Source organism: Melopsittacus undulatus, chromosome 18, assembly GCF_012275295.1.
Source record: "Melopsittacus undulatus isolate bMelUnd1 chromosome 18, bMelUnd1.mat.Z, whole genome shotgun sequence".
Taxonomy (NCBI): domain Eukaryota; kingdom Metazoa; phylum Chordata; class Aves; order Psittaciformes; family Psittaculidae; genus Melopsittacus; species Melopsittacus undulatus.
Window position 1 is genome coordinate 2,128,298 of NC_047544.1, and position 22,483 is coordinate 2,150,780.

The window sequence follows — 22,483 nt, forward strand, 5'->3', positions numbered from 1 at the left end:
AGTCCCTGCCTCACACCCCGAGGCGGCCAAGGCTCCTTCCCAGGGCCAGATCCTGCTCGCCAGCATGGGCCAAGCAGTAATTACAGGGCTGAGCTGGAAAGGAAGGAGGTTGAACCTGATTTCCCCAGTGCGGGGGGAGCATCCCCGTGTGCTCAGACAGCCACAGGGCACCCTAAGAGCAGGGCCCCTGCTTGGCCGGTGAGTCGAGCCGGCCCTTCCCCATCACTGCTGCTGGTGCCTCCCTTCTCCCATCACTGATGCTAATCCGGTGGCTTTCCTCCCTCTGGAAAAGGGGTTTCTCCCAGAGTTTTCCAGGCTGGGCACAGGGAGGTGCTCCCACCACCCGCTTGGGAATGAGATGCTGTGGGCTGGAAAATCCTGCCCAGGCTTGGCTGAGTCCCTGCCCAGGGATAAAGCTGCCAGGGCCAGGGAAGTGTGGAGTCTGGGGAGTGATGGTGTGTACAATGCATACGTATATGTGTATGTATGTATATATGTATGTATATGTATGTGTATATGCATATGTATGCATATATGTATATGGGTGTGTGTATGTATATGGATGTGTATATACATATATGTATGTATATATGTATGCATATGTATGTATATATGTATATGTGTATGCATATGTATGTGTATACTTGTATGTATATGTATGTGTGTATGTATATGTATGTTTATATGTGTATATGTATGTATATATGTATGTATATGTATGTGTGCATATGTATATATATGTATGTATATGTGTGTGCATATATATATATGTATGTAGATATGTATGTGTATGTGTATGCATATGTATGTGGATATTTGTATGTATATGTATGTGTATACATCTGCATACGGCAAAGGAGCCCCAGCTGCTCACACCGGTACTGGCGTGCCACTGATGCCAGTACCAGTGATGCTGATTCCAGTGGTGCCATCAATGATGATGCCAGTGAGTGCAGTCACTGATGCCAGTACCAGTGATGCTGATTCCAGTGGTGTCAGCGATGACGATGCCAGTGAGTGCAGTCCCTGATGCCAGTACCAGTGATGCCGGTGCCCGTGGTGCCGCCAGCGCCGTTATACCCACTTCTCACCGCTACGCGGCGCCCTAGACACACAAGCCGCCTCGCAGTGGCCGTGCTCACACCACAGAGGGGGCGTGGCCGAGTGGACTACGGGGCGTGGCCCAGCTTTGGGGGGCGTGGCTTTCTCATGGCTCCACCCCCCAGGCATCGGCCCCTTAGGGCCGTGTGGCGGAGGCGGAAGTGACGATCCCGGGCTCGCTGCTGACGCCGGCGCCGCCATGGTGGGCAGAGGAGCGTCCCGTATCCCGGAGCGGTGAGCACGGGCCCAGGGTCCCCTCGGGCTCCCCTCGGCCTCCCCCGGAGCCGCCGCAGGGAAGGGGCCCCGGGGCATGGGTGGGTTTGGGGGTCCCCGGACGGGAGGGGATCGGGGGGAGGCGGCCCCGGGGCCGGGCCGCGGCTGAGCCTCTGAACGGTGCCGTGGTGTGGGGTGTAGGTGGACCGACTACATCCCGCTGGGCAGGAGGATACCGGGAACGCGATTCATCGCCTTCAAGGTGCCCCTGAGGAAGGTGAGTGCAGGGAGGAGGGGGTGGAGAGGGGAGGAAGGAATTCCTTAAGGAACAGGGGTTGGAGCTTGGTCTGTGCTCCCAAGGAACAAGGGATGGGACAAGAGGAACCGGCCTCAAGCTGCACCAGGGCAGGTTTGGATGGAGCTGAGGAACAATTCCTGCCCCAGAGGGTGCTCAGGCATTGGAACAGGCTGCCCAGGGCAGGGCTGCAGTGTTCACACCCCCTCAGTGCCATGGGGCAGTGGTGGCCTTGGCAGTGCTGGGAATGGTTGGACTGGATGAGCTTAAAGGGCTTTTCCAATCAAGCTGATTCTGTGCAGGATCCTGCTCTGCTCTGCAGGGGTCTGAGCAGGGCAGGTACTCCTAAAGCAAAGGGATGATCTTTGGGCTGTTCTGGAGCATTCCTGCTCTTCCCACCAGTTGCAGTTCACCTGAGTTTTAATGTCAGCTCTTAAACATTATTTCCCTTTAGAGCTTTGATCAGAACCTTCATCCAGAGGAGAGATTTTCACCCCGTGACCTCATCAAGAAAGTCAAAGAGCAGAAGGAAGAGCTGGGCCTGATCATTGACCTGACCTACACCACTCGTTACTACAGGCCAGAGGTGAGTCTTGATACTGCTGCTGAGGAAGTAAAGCTCTGTGTAAGTCTTGACATTGCTGATAAGGGGGAAGATGTTTCTTGCCAGAAGATAACTTTAGTGTGAGGCACTAAATGCTCTGGCAGAGGAGTGAGTTGAGTCATTGAAGGCCCATTGGAGTGTGGTTTTCATCCTCAATCGAGTTCAGACCTAGAGTCTTTAAACTCTGTTGTATAGATCCTCTTTGTCCCAATCAGCACAAGTTTTGTGATCCCCTAAACCTGTTGTAGGCCTCTCCTGAGCAAATACCTGCTTACAACCAGCTTTGCCTTGTGGTATCAAATGTGTGGATAATGGCTTGGAAAAGTGTTCCAGCCTCTGCATGTTTCCTGGGGAGGAAAGGCAAGAGAAATGAAAATGCCAAAAGGCTGCTCTGGAATACTGGGCTTGTGCCCAGGGGGTGAAGCAGAAGTGTTTGTACCTAAAACAGTGCTGCTGCTCTGTTAGGCTTAGCTGAAAAGCTGCTTTTGGGTTTATGGCGTGTGCTTATGTGATAAGGATCCTTGTGCTTTCTGTGGAGATCACTGACTGACTTTCTTGTAGGAGCTCCCAGCCTCAGTCTTCTACTCCAAGATCTTGACAAGGGGACATCAAATCCCAAACAGGCAGACTGTTTCTCAGTTCAAACATGTTGTAAAGCAGTTTCTGGAAGACAACAGAAACAACAGTAAGTGTGGGCTTCCTTTGGGAAGGGCACTGCAGGGCTGGAGGCCAGGGATGTTTTAATCATACAATCCCAGCCTGGTTTGGGTTGGAAGGGACCTTAAGATCATCCAGCTCCAACCCCAACACCTTCCACTGGAGCAGCTGCTCCAAGCCCCTGTGTCCAACCTGGCCTTGAGCACTGCCAGGGATGGAGCAGCCACAGTTTCTCTGGGCCCCCTGTGCCAGCACCTCAGCACCCTCACAGGGAACAGCTTCTCCCTTATCTCCAACCTGAACCTCCCCTGTTTCAGTCTGAACCTATCACCCCTTGTCCCATCCCTACAGTCCCTGATGCAGAGCCCCTCTCCAGCATCCCTGTAGCCCCCTTCAGACACTGGAAGCTTCTTTGACGTTTCCACACAGCTTCTCTTCTCCAGGCTGAACAGCCCCAATGTTCTCAGCCTGGCTCCATATGGGATTATGATTCCATCCCTAATCTGGGCTTGCTCCAACAGCTCCATGCCCCTTTTATGTTGAATAAGCAGCATGAGTTTCTTTTCCTCTTCTTGGCATGTGAATGTCAAGGCAGTGAGTTTGGTTTGTTGCAGTGAAGGAATTCCTACTGCCTCTCTGATAATCTGGCACTGAGTTGAGCTTTAATTGCATTTGAGACTCCATCTCTAGGCTCTCTGTAAACACAGATGACTGTTAGTGCTTGGGAAACGTGGGATGGCTTTTTGTGGAGCTTTTAAATACGTCTTCTGGGCAGTGAGCTGTGTGACCATGCAGATAAACTCAGGATTAACTGAGTTCATGAGTTGGATCAGTGGCTTTAATTAGGCATAAATATAGTGATGTTGGTGTGTGGTCCCTTGTGGTCATTTATGCTGGTGTCACTGCTGGAGGGTGAAAGCAAATGGGCTTGTTCTGGTGGGATTTCGGAATAAGGCTGTTTAAATATCACCTGATTTTGTTGTCTTGCAGATAAACTCATAGGAGTTCATTGCACGCATGGCTTGAACAGAACTGGCTACCTGGTTTGTAGGTGAGTCAAACTGGGTTCAGTGGTGGCATTCCCAGCTGCTTGGTGCTCCAGGAGGAAACAGTTGCAACAATAAGTCAAGAGTCAAGTGAATGTGTCATCCCAGACTTGCAGATTTAGAGCTTTCCAGCTTCAAGAAGGTTGTTGTTGGGGGCACTTCTTGACCCAAATATCAGCAGCCCAAATGCTGATCCTCCACTTTGGCACAGAAATAGAAGCTCTAAAAGCTTCCCCAGTTACTCCTTGTTGAGTTAGCTCAAACCTCTCAATGTTTCCATAGCTAATTGTGTAATTGGAGTTTTCTTGCTGTACAGGTACCTGATTGATGTTGAAGGCATAGAGCCAAACACTGCAATTGAGTGTACGTACGTGTGATGTTCTTGTTGGGTGCAGGATATTTATTGTGGGCTTGTGGTTTTAGATGGTCAGAAGACTTGGGCTCGCTCCAGGAAGGTAACTGTGGTTTAGCTTTGTGTGTGTTCCTGTAATGTGGAATGGGAGCTGGATCAGGATTGCAGAGGGGGGAGAATCCCCTCCTGAGCTGCTGCTCACGCTCTGGGGGTGCAGCCCAGAATATGGGGGTGGTTCTGGGCTCAAGCTCACACTGAAGCCAGGTCATGGGGAGCTGCTCCTCACCCAGCACCCCAGTTCCTTCTCCTCAGGGCTGTCCCATCCAGCCTCCCCCAGCCTGTGTTTGTATGGGATTTCCCCAGCCCAGGGGCAGGACCTTGCTCTTGGCCTTGTTGAATTCCATGAGGTTTTCACTGACCCACCTCTACAGCCTTCAGGGTCCCTCTGGAATTAAGCTTATGGCCTGACTGTGGAGCTAAGCCTGGTTGAGGGAATGTGGTGGGCACTGAACAGGGATTGGATCACTGCAGCTCTGCCCTATCCCAGGCTGTGGTGTGAAAGGCAGTAACACCGAGTGAAGTCACCCTGTGTGACCTAAGCATGTTAGTGTTGGTTGAAGGGGTTAAAACCCTTCTAAAGGGTTTAAGTCCTCTACAGCCCCAAAGGTGACATTTACAGAGTGTTGTTGCAACTCAGCCCTATTTCTCTCCAGTGTTCAACAGAGCTCGAGGGCATCCTATAGAGAGAATCAACTATATCCAGCATCTTCAGCAGAGACCTGTAAAGAAGTGAGTCTTTGTGTGCATAAGCAAGTGTGTGCTCAGGGAGAGTTGGTGTCAGGCAGCAGATGCTAAGTGGGACTGGTTCCTAGGAAGGGAGATTAAAGGAGGAAGATGGGCAGCTGCGAGGTTGAAAGATCTGCTGCCATTCTTGTTTGAGGGGCAGTGATGCAGAGGGATGGGGGATTTAAGTGTTAGAAGAGCTCTTTAGATCATTTATGAATGGTTTGAACAGTCAAAACATGCAGATTTCTCTTTAAGGAATTGGGGACTAAACAGCTTGGACTCGGACTGCTTTAGACAAAAAGCTGCCCCTACCCCAACCAGCAGCAACCAGATGATCAGACATCATTCGCATCATGCAGACCAGTTCCCCATAGCAGTGCCCAGGTAGGTTTTTGGCTCTTGAATTCCTTTCTCATGCTTAAGACCCTGAAACTTGGACTTTTACAAGCTACATCTCAGAGAGCATTGCAAGAGAGCCTTGCTGGCCCTGCAGAGATGAGCTCTAAGGTCCCTTCCAACCCAAACCACTTCCCTTACTGTGACTTCTGGTTCTGACTCCTGGCTTCTCATTCCAGGAAATCTGGCAGCCGCAAGAAGAGCCGTAGGAGAGGTGCCACAGCACAGGCATCCTACGAGGTGCCAGCACATGAGCTCAAGGCGATGGATCCAAGGCAGCCCCATGGGCTGGCAGTGAGGAACTGTCAGCTCTTGCTCCCCACCAAGCAGCAGAGCAATGGACTGTTCTTTCCCCCTCAGAACCCCCAGTTCTGCCCAGCTCAGGGAATGCAGCCAGCCAGGAGACGCAGGCACCATCACCGGAAACCTGTTGGGACAGCATAGGGAATGTTGTCCATAAGGAAAGCCCATCCAGGGCTGTTTGTTCCATCTTTCCAGGATGGGTCTCAGCACTGGCTTTGCTATAACCTTCACCAGCCATTAGGAGCTGTAGTTGTTCCCAACGCAGCTCTTTTAGCTCTGTTTTCATGTAATTTTTCTGGTGTTTTTACAAATCCCACAGGAATTTTGTCTCCTCTGGAATTCCAGAGTCGGAGCTCTGCTCCCTCAGGGAAGAATAAACACAGACACAAATGGACTGATCCTGAAGAAACATCCGCAGGAGTGTCCCTTTAACCGTCAGCTGAAAGAGTCTTCCTTATTTTTCTCAATACAACAGATTTTATTCAGCCTAAACTCCATTATTTGGGTTTTTTGTCTTTTTCACCCTATTTCGCTGCAGTAAATCCTCACAGTATGTCACTGCCCTACAAGTGCGGCTTGGGGCGTATTCCTCCCTGCTTGGTCCGACCCTTCGGCCCTCCCATGGACCCGGCTTTGCGCTCTGCCGTCCCCACCGTTTTGGGGTGAAAAAGTGTGTTTTCAGGTTGGGTCGCTGCCCCTTTAAGGTGACGACGCTAGCAGAAGGGAAGCACCCTCTCGTCCGAGGGGGAGCGGGTGGTACCCGGATGTTGCCGCGGCTCCTGATTGGCTGTTTAGAGCGGGGCGTGGCCGCGCAGTCGGCGTCGGGGGCAGAACCCGGAAGCGCTGAGGGGAGGCGGCCGCAGGTCAGGGCCGGCGCCGGGGCCATGGCGGCTCAAGGGGGCCGGGGGGGCCGGGACAAGGGGGCTCCGGTTCCGTTAATGGGGCTCCGGTTCCGTTCATGGGGCTCCGGCCGCGGCCGTTGTTGCTGATAGGGAGGGGGATGTGGTTTGGGGCTCCCTTGGTTTGTTGTGGGGCGCTGGGGTTCGGCCGAGGGTGCGCGTCCGTGCCTGTGGTGGGGGCTCCTCCGCTCTCCCCTGAGGGGTGTGAGGGAGAGCGCTTGGAAATGAGAGCCCTGAGGGGGGTCTGGGGGGTCTCGGAAGGGCAGGTTTGGGTTAAAGGGATCTTAAAGCTTCTCCAGTTCCAACCCAGGGACCCCTTCCACTGGAGCAGCTGCTCCAAGCCCCTGTGTCCAACCTGGCCTTGAGCACTGCCAGGGATGGGGCAGCCACAGCTGCTCTGGGCACCCTGTGCCAGTGCCTCAGCATCCTCACAGGGAACAGCTTCTCCCTTATCTCCAACCTGAACTCCACCTGTTTCAGTCTGAACCCATCACCCCTTGTCCTATCCCTACAGTCCCTGATGCAGAGCCCCTCTCCAGCATCCTTGTAGCCCCTTCAGACACTGGAGCTGCTCTGAGGTCTCCTCACAGCTTCTCTTCTCCAGCCCCAATGTTCTCAGCCTGGCTCCATTCAGGAGCTGCTCCAGCCCCTGAGCATCCTCTTGGCCTCCTCTGCACGTGCTCCAACAGCTCCATGTCCTTTCTATGTCTTGGTGTCCAACGGTGAGAGGAGGAGGGCTGTAGTTTGGTGGCTGCAGCTCTGTTTGTACTTAGGCACTCTATCTCTTGGGGTGCTGTAGGGATTAAAGGGGGAGCTCTGGATTGAAGGCACCAGGGAGTTACAACATGGGAGTGGTGTTTGTCCTGTCCTGGGGGAGGAGGACTATGGAACTTGGTTGGGGGGTGACTGAGAGCTCTGTCTTTGGGGAGCGACTGAACCCACCCCTGGTAGGAGCAGCAGTAAGGAGGAGAAGCTCAAGGTCACTCTGGGCCCCATAAGTAAGTACTTTGGCATGGCTGCTTCTGGCAGGACTGCATCCTACAGCCCTTATATAGGGGAAGAGGCCTGTTGAGCCCCCTCCAGGATTTGGGCTGAGAAACAGGAACCTTGCAGCCTGAACAAGGACTTGTGCTCCGGAGTAACTCTAGAAGGACACCTCCTCTGCTGCTCAGGATCCTCAGGTCAGATCCTTCCCTCAGCTCAGGACCTTTCCCTTGGTTAGGAATGAGTCACAGTAAATCATGCTGGGACAAAGGGGAATGGCTTGAACCTGCCCGAGGGGAGACTGAGCTGAGCTCTGAGGCACAAGCTCTTCCCTGTGAGGGTGCTGAGGCGCTGGCACAGGGTGCCCAGAGCAGCTGTGGCTGCCCCATCCCTGGCAGTGCTCAAGGCCAGGTTGGACACAGGGGCTTGGAGCAGCTGCTCCAGTGGAAGGGGTCCCTGCCATGGCAGGGGTTGAAGGTGGATGAGCTTTAAGGTCCCTTCCAACCCAAACCATGCTGGGATTCGATGCTTCTATGTTAAATCTGCACAGAGCTCTTGTTGAGTTGTGCCACGGCTGTGGAGGCTTTTCCAGAGGCAGGCCCATGGATCAGGTCGAGGTGCATTCCTGGGGTGTCGGGTGTGCCTGCTGCAGCACGGAGCACAGAGGGATTGTGACTGTGCCCAGGCAGGAACAGTTTGGGCCTGAGCTGGTTGGGTGAGGGCAGATCTGCTGAGCAGCTCTGGCTCCAGCTCCCTTCCCGTCTCACTGCTGTGTAAGCGAAACCATGTACACTGTGAAGCTGGTTCTGCTTGAGGCTGAATGAAAGGCTTTGACCATCTCGCCCCAAACCAGTGCCCAGAACTAGTTCTGTTGTGCAGAGAGACAAGTGGGAAGGAAGGGCTGCTTTGGGTAGGATTTGGTTGGGTCTGACCCGTGTCATCATTACCATGGCCTGATCTTGAATGTGTGGCTGCTTTTCAGGTTGTCAAGGTGAATATCCGAGCACTGTCCCCAAAAAGAGCTGGGCCTCTCCCAGTTTTCTTCCTCAGGACCTTGCTTGGCCCATTAATTAAATGCATTTCTGCTGAGGGGGGTGATTTCTATGGAGGAGGGCAAGGTTGGACAGAGCTTTGGGTGCCATGGTTTAGTGTGAGGTGCCCCTGCCCATGGCAGGGGGTTGGAACTGGATGATCTTAAGGTCCTTTCCACCTCAACCCATTCTGTGATTCTATACACTGGGTGAGTTACTTGTTTGACACTGGTTTTGACGTGTTTGCCTTCCCTCCCACCACAGCTTTGATGTGTGGGGTTATGCCTGACCACGCTGACACCAGCCTCCCACCGGAGGAGCGAGTGCGACGCCTGATCCAGGTGGGAAGTGCTGTGGAAGTGAATGAGGACATCCCACCACGACGCTACTACCGCTCCGGGGTGGAGATCCTCCGCATGGCCACCGTTTACTCCGAGGAGGGCAACATGGAGCATGCCTTTATCCTGTACAACAAATACATCACGTAAGAGCAGTGCTGCTTGGCTTGCAGCAAACATGTGGTCCAGGCTTGGTGTTCAGTATTTAGAGCCTATTTAAACACCATGAGGTCTTGCTGAGCTGGAAGAACTGGGTTCTGTCCAGAGCTCTGCTCCTTTGGAATTCCATTTCCCACAGAGGTGAGGATAGAGCTGGTTCCACTGACCAAGTGATGTTGTAAAGGTGTGAGGCAGAAACCCACAAACACCACTCACCTCTGCAGAATGTTTGTAAAAGGTCCTTTGGAAACCAGGCTCATCTTGTGTTCCTGTGCTAGAGAATACTCCTGTGAGCAGGAGGGAGGTTCTGTCAGTGTTTCATGGGGTTTTATCACTAGAGTGGTTATAGATTGGCCTTGACTGTCTCTAGGTTAGCCATGACATCATGTGGATTGGCAAGGATCCATGATCAGGGATCTCTGTATCAGGTGTCTACCTGGAAAGGACATAGTCTGGTTGGTGGTTTCTGTAATGAACCAGCTTCAGAGGAAAAACCTGCTTTTACACTGGAATTACTACAGCCTTTTCCAGCAGGCTGCAAGTTCCTCCTTCAGGTGCAGGGACCACTTGTAGATTTAGTTTCACATCTCTGAATATAATCCCCTCTCAACCATGCACATTTACACCCAAACCCTTCTCAGGAGGGATGTAAGAGAGAGTTCTGGGTCCAAAGAACTTAATCCCAACCAACTGTTGAGGTTCTTGGCTACTGAGCACCCTTCTAGAAAGCTCTAGATCATTTATAAACCCAACCAACACATTGCTTAGTGGTTTGGCTGCCAGGTCTCCAGCTGTAGGGTCTACATTCCATGTAGACAAGTGCAGAGCTGCATATTCTTGCTGTCATCCCTATAGCTGCTCAGAAACAAGCCATCTTGGGTCTGAAGCCCCACTGCTGTGTCTGCCAAGCCAACGCGTGCACTCTGGTGACGTGGTGTCAGGTCTGGATCGTGTCTGAGCAGCCTGAGTACGAGCAGAGCAAATGTGCTTCTGTAGCTGTGCCTGTTGCTGTCTAAAGGGCTGAAAACTGGGATCCTCAGAGAATATCCCAATGGCACAGAGTGTCCTGTTCCTGTGGGTTTGTTGGCCAAAAGCCTGGCCTCTTGCTTCCATTCAGCGCGCTGTGCTGTGGTCTCTGCTGTGCCCACACTACCCACTTATCCAGAATGGGGCTTTTCTCTCTGCCTACCCCCGTGGGCAGGATTCCTGCTCCTTAAATCCAATGCATTTTTCTCTGATTAGCTTTTCTTCCTGCCTTGCACTTCCTGAGCTTTTATGGGCATCACAGGGAGGCTGCACAGGGAGCTGGGGAGTGTAAAGCCCTTGGGAAGGTTTCCAGGCTGGTTACGTAGCTGTGGCCGAAGGAGAAACTCTTTAACTAAACAAATGAACTAAAAGCACCTTCTCTGGTTCATGAGGACATTGATAGGTGCTGGTGAGTTCTTCCTTCAAATACTCATGGCATTTATGTTTGCCTGGCTGCCAGGAAGGGGGAAACCTTTCCTGGGTGTGATATCTCCAGTGATGATGCTCCTCTGGCATCTCCAAAGATAGGAACTTAATGTCATCATCTCATTTCCTTAAATGAAGATGTGAAGCCATAGCTTCACATTGCTCTCCTCTTTCTAGAAATGGGACCTGAATTCCTTCCCCACGTGTGCAGTCAGTGCTGTGTTGTCCTTCCTCAGAGCCCAGCTGCCTGCTGGAGTGTATGGCAGCTTCCCACATCAGGCTGTGCCTTTGAGAAGGGGAGGACTCCAGCTATGGGAAGTACATGAGAGCTTCTTGGCTTGGTGTATTTGCTAGGATTCTGTATGGGTCATTTTGGCTGCACAGCACCTTTCTTATGCAGAAATTAAGCTTATTGCCCAGCCCTCATGGGAGGCAGGAGGGCAGCACAGCTATCTGCTCTCATAAGACCTGAATTGGAGCACAGTGTGCAGTTTTGGTGTCCTCAACATGAGAAGGACATGGAGCTGTTGGAGCAAGTGCAGAGGAGGCCACGAGGATGCTCAGGGGCTGGAGCAGCTCCCGTATGGAGCCAGGCTGAGAACATTGGGGCTGTTCAGCCTGGAGAAGAGAAGCTGTGAGGAGACCTCAGAGCAGCTTCCAGTGTCTGAAGGGGCTACAAGGATGCTGGAGAGGGGCTCTGCATTAGGAACTGTAGGGATGGGACAAGGGGAGATGGGTTCAGACTGGAACAGGGGAAGTTCAGGTTGGAGATAAGGCAGAAGCTGTTCCCTGTGAGGGTGCTGAGGCACTGGCACAGGGTGCCCAGAGAAGCTGTGGCTGCCCCATCCCTGGCAGTGCTCAAGGCCAGGTTGGACACAGGGCTTGGAGCAGCTGCTCCAGTGGAAGGGGTCCCTGCCTGTAGCAAGTGATTGGAACTGGATGAGCTTTCCAACCCAAACCATTCCCTGATTCTCTGTCTCTTAAGACTAATCAAACTGGACTTTGAACATGTGTATTGTAAGACATCTGCTTGCTTGTCTCCTTGAACAGCTTCTGTATTGATCTGAGTGGAATGTTTTCCATACATCCCCATCAAGCACACTAGATTTGATTTTGCTGGAGCCAGATCAGAAAGCAAGCAGCCAGACATATCTTTTCTGTGGTGTTTGGGCTCCTGGTTTGCTGTGTGCCTGTGAGCTGCCAGGATTGGAGCTGGGGGTTTGTGTGGGGTGTTTGAAGGCACTCGAGGGACGTGGTTTGGCACGTGTGCCACAGCACTGTGTATAAATAGCCTGTGATGTGGCTGCTCAGTGCCAAACAGCTGCTGCTTGGGGTGGACTCGGGAGCAGGAGGAGCTTTGAACAAGCTCGAAACTGCTGGTTCCAGTGTTGCCAGGCCTTGCTGGGATGTCAATAGGAAACATGAACAGTTCCTGCCCTTCGTCTGCCTCCATCCCCAGCCTGCCACTGCCTGGTCTTGTGTCAGAGATTTCCTCTGGCAGCCTGAGTCCCCTCTCATGCTGCTGCCTGCTTTTCCCCCTTCCTGACATGTGAAACCCCAGCTGTCTCCGCTGGTTTTTCCATCCTCTCCAGGCCAGCATCTGCTCTTAATCCCTTTTAATTAATGCCTTCCATTTTAATCAGCTCGCTGCTGGCAATGAGCACTGCCTTGTTTTGTCTCCTCGACACAGTGACCTACTTCATGAACAACCACTAGCTGGGAGCAGGGACCTCGCTGTGTGTTTCAGATGGAGAGGGAGCTTCTCTGTGGCTCCAGGCTGTGACGTGGTTATGCTGATCCCGTGGCCTCTGGCAAGAGCATCCTCACCCTCTCCGTGGCAACCAGGAGCATTTGGGGTTGCCAAAAGTCTTTCTTTTTCCCAGAGGCCTGAGGTTTGAAGCAGCTGGGTTTATTTACTGCACACACACAGGCTTCTCAGCGTGAGGAGTGTTCTCACTCTGTCCCCTCTGAGTTCTTCCTGCTTGGTTTGTTTGTGCTGCTCCCTGGGGTACTGTCGTGTCCTCACTACCCTTGTTCCTTGTGCCTAAAGGATCTGGAGAGCATCCTCCTTCAGAGGCTGAAGTGGTATAAGAGAGCCACAGAGGAGGGCAGGGATTTTGCCTTATGGCCACAGGCTTTTGTGGACCTAGAACAAGCACAGCTCCACTAGCAGGAGACAAGGGCTTGGTTGAGCTCACCTTGAGCACACTGTCAGCTTGTGCATAGCTGGGGACTTGATAACAGAGAGAACTCAGGGATGCCTCAAGCCTGGGGAGCCTCACAGAGATGAACCAGAGTGAACTGTCCTGTGTTTGCAGGCTGCTTCCCTTGTTCTAGGGCTTGCAGGACTCTTCTTCTGCATCTTCACTGCAGAGCTCACTGGAAGGGGAACATTGTAGAGAAGCTGAAGCTGAACCTGTTCACAGTCACAGGGAGTGGAACTGGATGAGCTTTAGGTTCCAACCCCACCCAACTCAGTCTGTGATACTATAAAGTGTGCACAGAAGCAGCTCTGCTGCCTGAGACACTGCCCTGACCTCTGGGAATGGTTGAGGACACAGATCCAGAAGGCTCCTGATGCCGAAGCTGAGGATGTGAATGTGCTTATAGCTTTCCTGCAAGTTTTCTCTTTTCAAGGTCTGAGCTGATTTCCCCATCTCTGGCACAAAGTGTTCCTTTGTACAGGAGCACCATGTGAGCAGAGTCAGCTGAATCCTTGAGCTTGTGTATGATCCCCTTGGATGCTCACAGCGGTGTAGGCAGGTGCCCAGGGACCTTCCCGAATCTCTGCCATAGTCCTTGGTGGTTTAGACCAGCTTATTAATGTTTCTGTTCAAAACAAATGCATTTATCCCTGAGGATCATCTCCAGAGTCCAGGTGTGAGGTGCTGGGACTCAATGAGATCTGCATGCATGAAGAGCTCAGGAGCCTGGTACATGGTGGCTTCCTGCAGAAAGAAGGTGACTGTCCTGACTGTGGGGAGCACAGGGCCCAGGAAGGTGGCAGAGCAAGGGGACAGTGCTAGAAGGGAATGATCCAGGACCCCAAAATGCCACTTAGGGTCTTGTGTTTGTCCCTTTCTGCTCTGAGATGCGGTTTGTCTCCTGTATTTACAGGCTCTTCATTGAGAAGCTGCCACAGCACCGTGATTACAAAACTGCTGTCATACCTGAGAAGAGGGAGACAGTGAAAGTGAGTAGTAACATGGCCAAGACTTTAATGCTGTTGTTGGAAATCCTTTGGGGTTATCAGCCCCATAGGGTTTTCATGGCCCTGGGATGAGTGAGCCACACAAACACTGGGAAGCAATATCTGAAGGGGGCCAACAAGGATGCTGGAGAGGGACTCTTCAGCAGGGACTATAGCAATAGGACAAGGGGTGATGGGTTCAGACTGAAACAGGGAGGTTCAGGTGATATATAAGGCAGAAGCTCTTCACTGTGAGGGTGCTGAGGGGCTGGCACAGGGTGCCCAGAGAAGCTGTGGCTGCCCCATCCCTGGCAGTGCTCAAGGCCAGGTTGGACAGAGCCTTGGTCTAGTGTGAAGCATCCCTGGCCATGGCAGAGGGTTGGAACTGGAAGAGCTTTAAGGTCCTTTCCAACCCAAACTATTCCATGATTCTGGGTTGTGGTTGACCACTTTACTTGCTGCTGAGCACTGGGATGTCTTTTTTGCTCCTGTTAAACTCCTTTTATCTCAAAGACCACTTGGCTTTTGCATGCATGGTGGCTGGATGCTCAGCGTGGTGATGCTCAAGGGATTTGCCACAGGATTCTTGGATGCAAGAGGCTACTGCTCCTCTCTTCCACATTGAGCAGGAGAGCAAAGGACAATCCTGCCTAAGCTCTTGCTCAGTGTTGTTGGTGTTGCTGTTTGTGTCACCCAGCTACAACCTGTCTGCAAGCCTGTCCACACATGGTGGTGGAGCTGCTCAGCCCTTCCTGCCTCCTGGATGGTTTATAACCTCTGGGTGCTGCCTGTCCATCGATTCTTGCATCTCTTCAGGTCCTGTTTTCCTTGCCTTGGGGCTATCACCCTCTCCTGACTGTGTTTCCTCCCTTCAGAAACTGAAAGAAGTAGCCTTCCCCCGAGCTGAAGAGCTCAAGAAGGAGCTGTTAAAGAGGTACACCAAGGACTATGCTAAGTACAAGGAGCAGAAGGTGAGTGACAGGAGACTGAAGGCCTGTGCTCCCCAGAAGACCCTCAGCAACACAGCAGGGCTCTAGGGCTCCCTGGGTGTTCTGGAATGTGATGCCTGGGTAACCTCATCACAGCAGCACAGTGTTGCTGTGGTCGTGTCTCTGCTGCTGGTATGTGAATGAATCTGACATAGGCCCCTCTGCATCTTTGTGCACCCTGGAGGCAGCGTGAGCTGGGACTGCTGGTTGGAGTTTTGCCCTCTTTGTCACATGAGGTTTAGGTCTTAATGTTACTCAGCAGGTAGCTGGTAACAGCACGAGCAAGGATCTAGGGTTGTGTGGGCAAAGTAGAAAACCGCAGTCAGTTTTGCTGCAGACAAGTGCAGTTTTAGAGGTAGGATAGAGGGGAATCAACCTGGAATTCCATTTCTGTGGAATAAGGAGGGTAAGACAGCAGTTTTACTGCCCTGGTCTGGCTGGCTCTCCTGATGGAGGTGTGGATCTCTGTTATGAATTGAAGCTTCCTTGCAGGGGATGCTTTTTACTGATTACCTTTTGAAACCCCTTGTGATTACTGAGGGTCTGCAGTGTGGAGGCCTCGTGTTCCCTGCCTGCTGATGTCCTGTGGTGTTTCCCCTTGCAGAAGGAGGAGGAAGAGGCATTTGCACGCAATTTGGCTTTGCAGCAGCAGCTGGAGGAGGAGAGGAATCGGGTGGCCCTGATGAAGCAGCAGCAGGCAGAGCAAGAGCAGTTCCATGTCTTTGAGGAGATGATCCGACGACAGGAGCTGGAGAAGGAGCGCCTGAGGATAGTGCAAGAATTTGGACAGCCAGAAGCAAGTCCCATGGCTCTGGATGGGCCCCTCATCCCTGGCATGGAAAAGCCCCCAACTGATTCACTCCCAGTCTCTCCAGTTCATCCTGCGAGTCCATCAGCGGGGACTGTCTCATCCAAACCTCCTGTTGTGGACAGGTCTTTGAAACCCAGTGCTTTGGGAAGCACAGAAAACAGTTAGTACCCCTCAGTGCACCCTTCTCCCTTGCTGGCTGAGCCAAACAGCCAAGGAGCTGACTTGTTGGGAGGCTCTTGGAAGTATCTGATTGTGATTCCATCCCATTGGGGGGTTTGGCTTTCCAAGTCACTGGATGTTGTCCCTCTTGTCCTGTAAAGGTTTGTAGGGCTGGGGAGAAGTATTTCCTCTTGGGAATTGCCCCCACCACGCTTCTCCAGCCCAGTCTCTCTGCTGATCTAGAGCCTATGGCCTGTTTGGCTTTCCTAGATGCAAATGTTGGAGATTGGGGTTGAGTTCTTGGCTAAGGCTGATGGAATCCTCCTCACCAAACCCTCTTTAGCTAAATATAGCCCCCAAATACTGCTTCAGACACTTTAAATGAGTAGTTCTTGACCAGTGGCACATCTTATTTAAATGCCATTCTGTAAGTGGAGGGGTGTTCATTGTTAGTAACAAAATACTGGGGGCTTAACACATTGCTAAAGGTGTTTCTCTATGTTCCTTTACCCTGTTCTGAAGGAGATGGTGACTGCCCTTTCTGAAGCACCTCAGTGACTTCAGTGTCTGTGACTGCCACTGTGAGGGTCACCATTAGAGCAGTTCATGGGTTTAGGATGATTTTTCTCAGCCTAATCCCTTCAGGTACTGCCCTAAAGGCCCATTTCTCCAGTGTCCCTGACTGTTGTTGTGCTCCCATTCTCCCCACAGATGCAGCTATGAGTATCCTTCGCCAGGTCATTGTCCCTAGGGAGCTGTGTCAGAAGTTCCTCCAGCTGGCTGATGCCAACACAGTCCGGGGTGTGGAGACGTGTGGGATCCTCTGTGGTAAGCTGGTAAGGTGCTAGTCCTGATTAAGACCTTTCAAGTGGCACAGGGACCATTTGTAAAGGTGCAATAGCTTTAGGAGTGGCTGGAGGACCCTGGTTCTTGCCACAGAAGGCTGTAGTTAGGTTTAGCTGATGACTGGGCTTCCATGTGAGTGTTAGGGATAGAATCATAGAATGGTTTGGGTTGGAAAAGATGAAAGACATCTACTCAGGGGATGATCATCTAGTTGGTTGGAACTGGATGATCTTAAGATCCTTTCCAACCCGAACCATTCTATGATTCTAGTTCCAACCCTCTCCAGCATCCTTGTAGCCCCCTTCAGACACTGGAAGCTGCTCTGAGGTCTCCTCACAGCTTCTCTTCTCCAGGCTGAGCAGCCCCAATGTTCTCAGCCTGGCTCCATTCAGGAGCTGCTTCAGCCCCTGAGCATCCTCATGGCCTCTTCTCCATGTCCTGATATTGAGGACAACCAGAACTGCACACAGTGCAGCAAATGGGGTCTTATGAGAGCAGAGGGGCAGAGCTCCGTTGACCTGCTGGTCGTGCTAGAGGATGATCTGCCTCTTCCTTCCCTCTTACATTGGGATTTTCTTATCCTGAGTGAGGTGCCAGCTGCCAAGTCCCCATGGCTATCCAGTTTCCTCTCTTCTGCCTCAAGCACTCCCATGTTGCCAGTGACAGGCAGCTCTGGTGATCTGTCCTTTTGGTACCAGCAGACTGAGGTGTCTCAGCTGTGAGCTAGGACCCAAGACAAGGCTGTGCAAACACTCTCTGGAGACAGTTAGTTCTCCCCCAAAGAGCATTTGCATGCCCAGGTTCCTCATGGCAACTCCATCCTGTCTCCCTGAGGTGCTTGGGGCTGCTTTGCTTGCAGAAGTGTGCTTTGAGATGCACTTGTTTGATGTGGCAACTTTCTGCAATGCAGCTGCTTGCAAACTCTTGATGATTGTTTAATTCTGAGGCATCATCTCCTGGTGAGTGCAGAGATTCACTCAGTGGGTGTCCAGGGCTTCTCTGGGCTCTTGTGGGTGCTCTGCACAGCAGGGGAAATTAAATACAAAGCCATGTGGCATGCTCAGACTCAGAAAACCCCTTGACTCCTTTGCCAGTAACTTGCAGTTACCATTTCTATGACCCATAACTGGATGGTGAATGCATCCATGGGCTTGTTTCCAGCCCTGCTGTTCCCCTGGCCAGGCCCCTGAGCACTGAATGCAGAAGGAGCATGTTCCAAAGCTTAGGAAATTACCCTTGTTTCCTGCTTGGGGGTGTCTGGTGGGTAACAGCCTCCCTGTGCTGCCTTGCAGATGAGGAATGAGTTCACCATAACCCACGTCATCATTCCTAAGCAGCATGGGGGCCCTGATTACTGCAACACAGAGAATGAGGAGGAGCTCTTCATGATCCAGGATCAACACAGCCTTGTTACACTGGGCTGGATCCATGTGAGTCTCTGGTTCCTGTTTCACTTCCCAATTGGCCTTAAATTCAGGCAGGAGAGAAAGGGATGCGTGGAACAGGGCTGGGAGAGGGGAGTTTACTGGAGGAGATCATAGAATCACAGAATGGTTTGGGTTGGAAAGGAGCTTAAAGCTCCTCCAGCTCCAACCCAGGGACCCCTTCCACTGGAGCAGCTGCTCCAAGCCCCTGTGTCCAACCTGGCCTTGAGCACTGCCGGGGATGGGGCAGCCACAGCTTCTCTGGGCACCCTGTGCCAGCGCCTCAGCACCCTCACAATAAAGAACTTCCTTATCTCCAACCTAAATCTCCCCTATTTCAGTCTGAACCCATCACCCCTTGTCCCATCCCTACAGTCCCTGATGCAGAGCCCCTCTCCAGCATCCTTGTAGCCCCTTCAGACACTGGAAGCTGCTCTGAGGTCTCCTCACAGCTTCTCTTCTCCAGGCTGAACAGCCCCAATGTTCTCAGCCTCTCTCCATATAGGTTATGCTCCAGCCCCTGATCATTCTGTGGCCTTCTCTGCACTTGCTCCCACCGCTTGGCATGGAGATGGCAGCATCCTCTGGTTGAGTTTCTCCCTCTGCTGCCATCCCAGTCACTATTCACACTGCTGGAGACACCCAGGCCTGTGTTAAGTTTGGGTCCCTTCCTAAAGCATCGAGCTCTTTGCAGTGGGACACATGAAGCTGATGTTTCATTGGATAAAAGCTAATTCCAGGGGAATCCCTGTGTTCTAGGGCATCCCGAGCTCCTGCTCTCAGCACAGGGCCTCTCCCATGCTGCATCCCCATAGTAGTGCTGCTTTTCACATGGAACTGTGTGCTGCTCTGCCCTGGGATGTGCCAGCTCCAGATTCCTCCGCTGGCTCCAGCAGTGCCCTGTTCCCTGTCCCTGTGGAGCCTTTGGCAGTCAGATCTGTGCCAAGCAAAATGTTTGGTGCTGCTGAGTAATCTCTCGAAAGCAGCAGCTGCCTCGAGGGCTTTGACAAGTCAATGCCTGCTGCAGAGTGCCTCATATGTGCAGGGTGCCTGCTTTGGGGTTGACCCTTCAGTGACAGCTCCATGACAGTCAGGGACCCTCAAGGGTTCCTTGGACCTTTCTGCTGGTCTTGGCAACAAAACCAACCCCTAACAGACAAAACAAGACCTTTAGGTTGTGAAATCCATCTGTGAGATGGGGTTAGGTGAGGTGCAGGTTGTCTCTGCAGCCCTTGGCCATCTTGGTGGAAGTGGCTTCTTGAAGGCTTTGGCAGTGTGGTACCTGGAAGTGTTGTGCCTCGAAGTGTGACTTCCTGTGGGATATGGCCAGAGATGTGGAACTCCTCCTGTGATCTGAATGGAGAAAGTGGAGATGTTTTATTATAATCCAAGCCCATTTTCAGTCCTTTCTCTGTGTTGCTTCTTGTGTTAGACACGGTCCCTTTGGACCAGCTCTCCAACCCTGCCTTAACTTCCTCTCTTACGTTGTTCTGTGTTGCAGACTCACCCCACACAGACAGCCTTCCTCTCCAGCGTTGACCTGCACACACACTGCTCCTACCAGATGATGTTGCCAGAGTCCATTGCTATCGTGTGTTCTCCAAAATACCAGGAGTGAGTATGGATGTGGGTAGGGAAGGCCTTCCCCTCTGCCTGTGCTGACCAAACAAAAGGGGGCATTGAAGGGGTCTTTACCACAGTCCTTCCTCTATTGGATTCCTGATGTGGGAATAAAGCATCAAGTCATCAAATGTGGCTGGAAAAGCACATGTGAGTTGACAGCTCTTCTGAGCTGGTTTGGGAGGGTTGTATCTGGGCAATGGATGCTCACCTATGGAAGGGAGCTTTGGACAAGGGCCTGTAGGGACAGGCCAGGGGGAATGGCTTGAACCTGCCAGAGGGGAGACTGAGCTGAGCTCTTAGGCAGAAGCTGTTCCCTGTGAGGGTGCTGAGGCGCTGGCACAGGGTGCCCAGAGAAGCTGTGGCTGCCCCATCCCTGGCAGTGCTCAAGGCCAGGTTGGACACAGGGGCTTGGAGCAGCTGCTCCAGTGGAAGGGGTCCCTGCCCGTGGCAGGGGTTGGAACTTTAAGGTCCCTTCAACCCAAACTGTGCTGAGACTCTGGATTCTATGGAAGGGGAATGCTCTGCAGCTGCAGGGCTGTGGAGAGGAGGTTCTGCAGCACCCTTCTCCCCTCTCACTTGAGGTGAGCAGGCTCAGGTGTGCTCCTTGAGACCCAGCAGAGGGGCTTCTCTTTGCAGAGCCTTGAGCCACACGGAGCTTGTGTTTCTTTGCTCTAGGACCGGGTTTTTCAAGCTGACAGAGCATGGCCTGGATGAGATCTCTTCCTGCCGGCAGAAAGGATTCCACCCGCACTCCAAAGACCCCCCTCTCTTCACTGTAAGTGACCCCACGAGGCAGCAGGGCCTGCAGGACCATGAGCTGAATTGGTGCCTGTGTCTGTGCTAGGCTGTGGCCCAGGACTGGAGGGTCAGCCTGGCAGGGGCTTGGCTCTTCTAGATTTGAGGTGCAGAAGCTTTCACTCTTGTGAGTGCTGTTGGTGTGATGCAGAGCAGAAACAGGTCGAGGAGGTGGCAAAGGCTTGGGATGTGTATTTGTGTCTTGCTATGGTCCCTGTGGCACTGGGCAGGGCACTGGTTCTGTGAAGTAGCATGGGTGCAGGTTGTGTCAGGAGGCAGAGGAGGCTCACCTGAGCTGGATAACATCTGGATAACGTCAGGATAACGTCTGGATAACCCCTGTCCCCTCTTTCTCTTCCCTTCTCTTCCAGACCTGCAATCACGTGTCAGTAGTCGAGAGAGACGTGGTCCTGATGGATCTCCGATAGGCCTCTTGCCTCTAGCATATACAGAAAAGCATCCACCCAGTTTCTAAGCCTAGGGAATTGGTTTTGTCTCCTGTAGCAGATGATTTCTACCGTGTAGTGATCCTTCCCCATCCTCCCCCAATAAACGCGGTGAAGTCAGTGCCCTGACCTCAGTGGGAGCATATGAAACCTCAGTGCCTGGCATTGGACTGGTGAAGTGGTGCTGAGGTTCAGGGTGCGGGGAGAAGCTAACTGGGAATTCAGAGATGGGAACTAACACTGAAGCAATTGTTTAATACTCTAATCTATGGCTTAAATAGCTTCTGGGGAGAGGATTCCTCATGACTTGCTGCAAACAGGAGCTGGGGCAACCTCTTCAAGTGCTTTCCAAAGTGGGACTTGCCCAGATTAACCCATGCTAAACCCATGTTTTGCCTCTCTGGGTTGCTGTGGTCTCAGTGCAGCTGGCTGGAGTAGCTAAGTCTTTGCTTTAGCTTAAGATTAAACCTTCCTAACCCCTCTTACCCCATGCCAGAGCTTATCACTGCTGAGCCAGAGCATGCCCTGCTTGCTGGTACCCAGGTCTTCGCATAGTGAGGTAGGAAGGGGCCTAAACCCCTTTGGGAACCCCTGTTTCAGGGAGAAGGTGCTTTGATGCTCAGGCTGCTTCATTGCAGCAGTGCTGAGTGGGGTCTGGTTGCTTTATGCCTTTTCCTGGATGAGGGATTTGCTCCAGGCCTTTTGCTGCCTGATGAGGGCTCAAGTTCAGCTCATTGCTGGTGTTACCATGGATGAAGCTCTCAGTCTCTTACTGTGAAGGCTCTGCAAGGCCACCATGCCTCTGAGGTGGGATTCCAGCAGCTTCTGCCCCTCGGATCCTCCAAGATCATCATGGCCAATGGTCCCTATGCTTCTCAAAGCAGTGTGAAGTCTGTCCTTGCCAAAACCAGCGCTCCGTGACATCGCCGTGATGCGGTACCAGCCAGGGACCTCCCAGTTCCTTTGGTGGGATTCCAGGCTTCCCAGCCTGTCCATGCGGAGCCTCCATCCTCACCGAAAGGGAAGCAGCAGCACTGAAAGGTGGAAAGCATCTGGCCTCAAAGGGCTGAGCATGATCCGCATCATCTCCACATCCTCTGGCAGGATGCTCTGATGATCAGCACATGGCCCTGTGGGGAGGAGAAGAGGCTGGAGTTGCCTTCCCACCTGGCACGCATACATACATGTTCTGTATGTCACATCCTTGTACTTCCACATCCCAACTCGTTTGGTGTGCAGTTTAACACAGATGGATTCTATTATCCTGGCTGGGTTTCTTTTGCCACTTGGTTTCTTTGAGCTAACTCAGTGGGGCTGGTTTGCCTTAGAGCAGGAGGGAACCCATTCCTTAAGAGGGGTGTTTATGTGCAGCAGCCACCTCCTGCGTGACAAAGTGCAGTTGGTTTTGGGAAGCAGGAGGACCTCAGGACATCTGTGGGAGCTTTCAGCCCTGATTTATTTAACCCACGCTCAGGGGTGTGTGTTGTAGCCTCAGTGTAGGACATTCCTTCATCCCACAGCTCCATGAGGTTCAACAAGGCAAAAGGCTGGGTCCTGTGCTTGGGTCACAACCACCCCATGGAA

The 22,483-nt window shown here is 52.4% G+C and overlaps 2 protein-coding genes across 4 annotated transcripts; both read left to right on the forward strand.

Moving 5' to 3' along the window:
- The first annotated feature begins 1,207 nt into the window (after window positions 1–1,207).
- On the forward strand, window positions 1,208–6,253 carry LOC101870124 (RNA/RNP complex-1-interacting phosphatase). The gene is made up of 9 exons (XM_034070610.1): window positions 1,208–1,335; window positions 1,516–1,591; window positions 2,064–2,195; window positions 2,775–2,898; window positions 3,861–3,921; window positions 4,233–4,279; window positions 4,982–5,057; window positions 5,310–5,438; window positions 5,630–6,253. The coding sequence occupies exons 1-9, from the start codon at window positions 1,301–1,303 to the stop codon at window positions 5,892–5,894; spliced, it is 945 nt and encodes a 314-aa protein (XP_033926501.1). The 5' UTR covers window positions 1,208–1,300; the 3' UTR covers window positions 5,895–6,253.
- A 314-nt stretch (window positions 6,254–6,567) lies between these two features.
- On the forward strand, window positions 6,568–22,166 carry STAMBP (STAM binding protein). Of its 3 annotated transcripts, none has more exons than XM_034070509.1 (10): window positions 6,568–6,616; window positions 8,932–9,151; window positions 13,734–13,809; window positions 14,682–14,777; window positions 15,400–15,766; window positions 16,477–16,601; window positions 17,904–18,041; window positions 19,537–19,649; window positions 20,334–20,433; window positions 20,825–22,166. In XM_034070509.1, exons 2-10 carry the CDS (start codon window positions 8,937–8,939, stop codon window positions 20,879–20,881), a joined length of 1,287 nt encoding a protein of 428 aa, XP_033926400.1. In that variant the 5' UTR covers window positions 6,568–6,616; window positions 8,932–8,936; the 3' UTR covers window positions 20,882–22,166. The 3 variants fall into 3 exon arrangements, with proteins under 3 accessions (XP_033926400.1, XP_033926401.1, XP_033926399.1); XM_034070510.1 differs by lacking the exon at window positions 6,568–6,616 and adding an exon at window positions 7,418–7,833; XM_034070508.1 differs by lacking the exon at window positions 6,568–6,616 and adding an exon at window positions 8,179–8,627.
- Window positions 22,167–22,483: the final 317 nt, after the last annotated feature.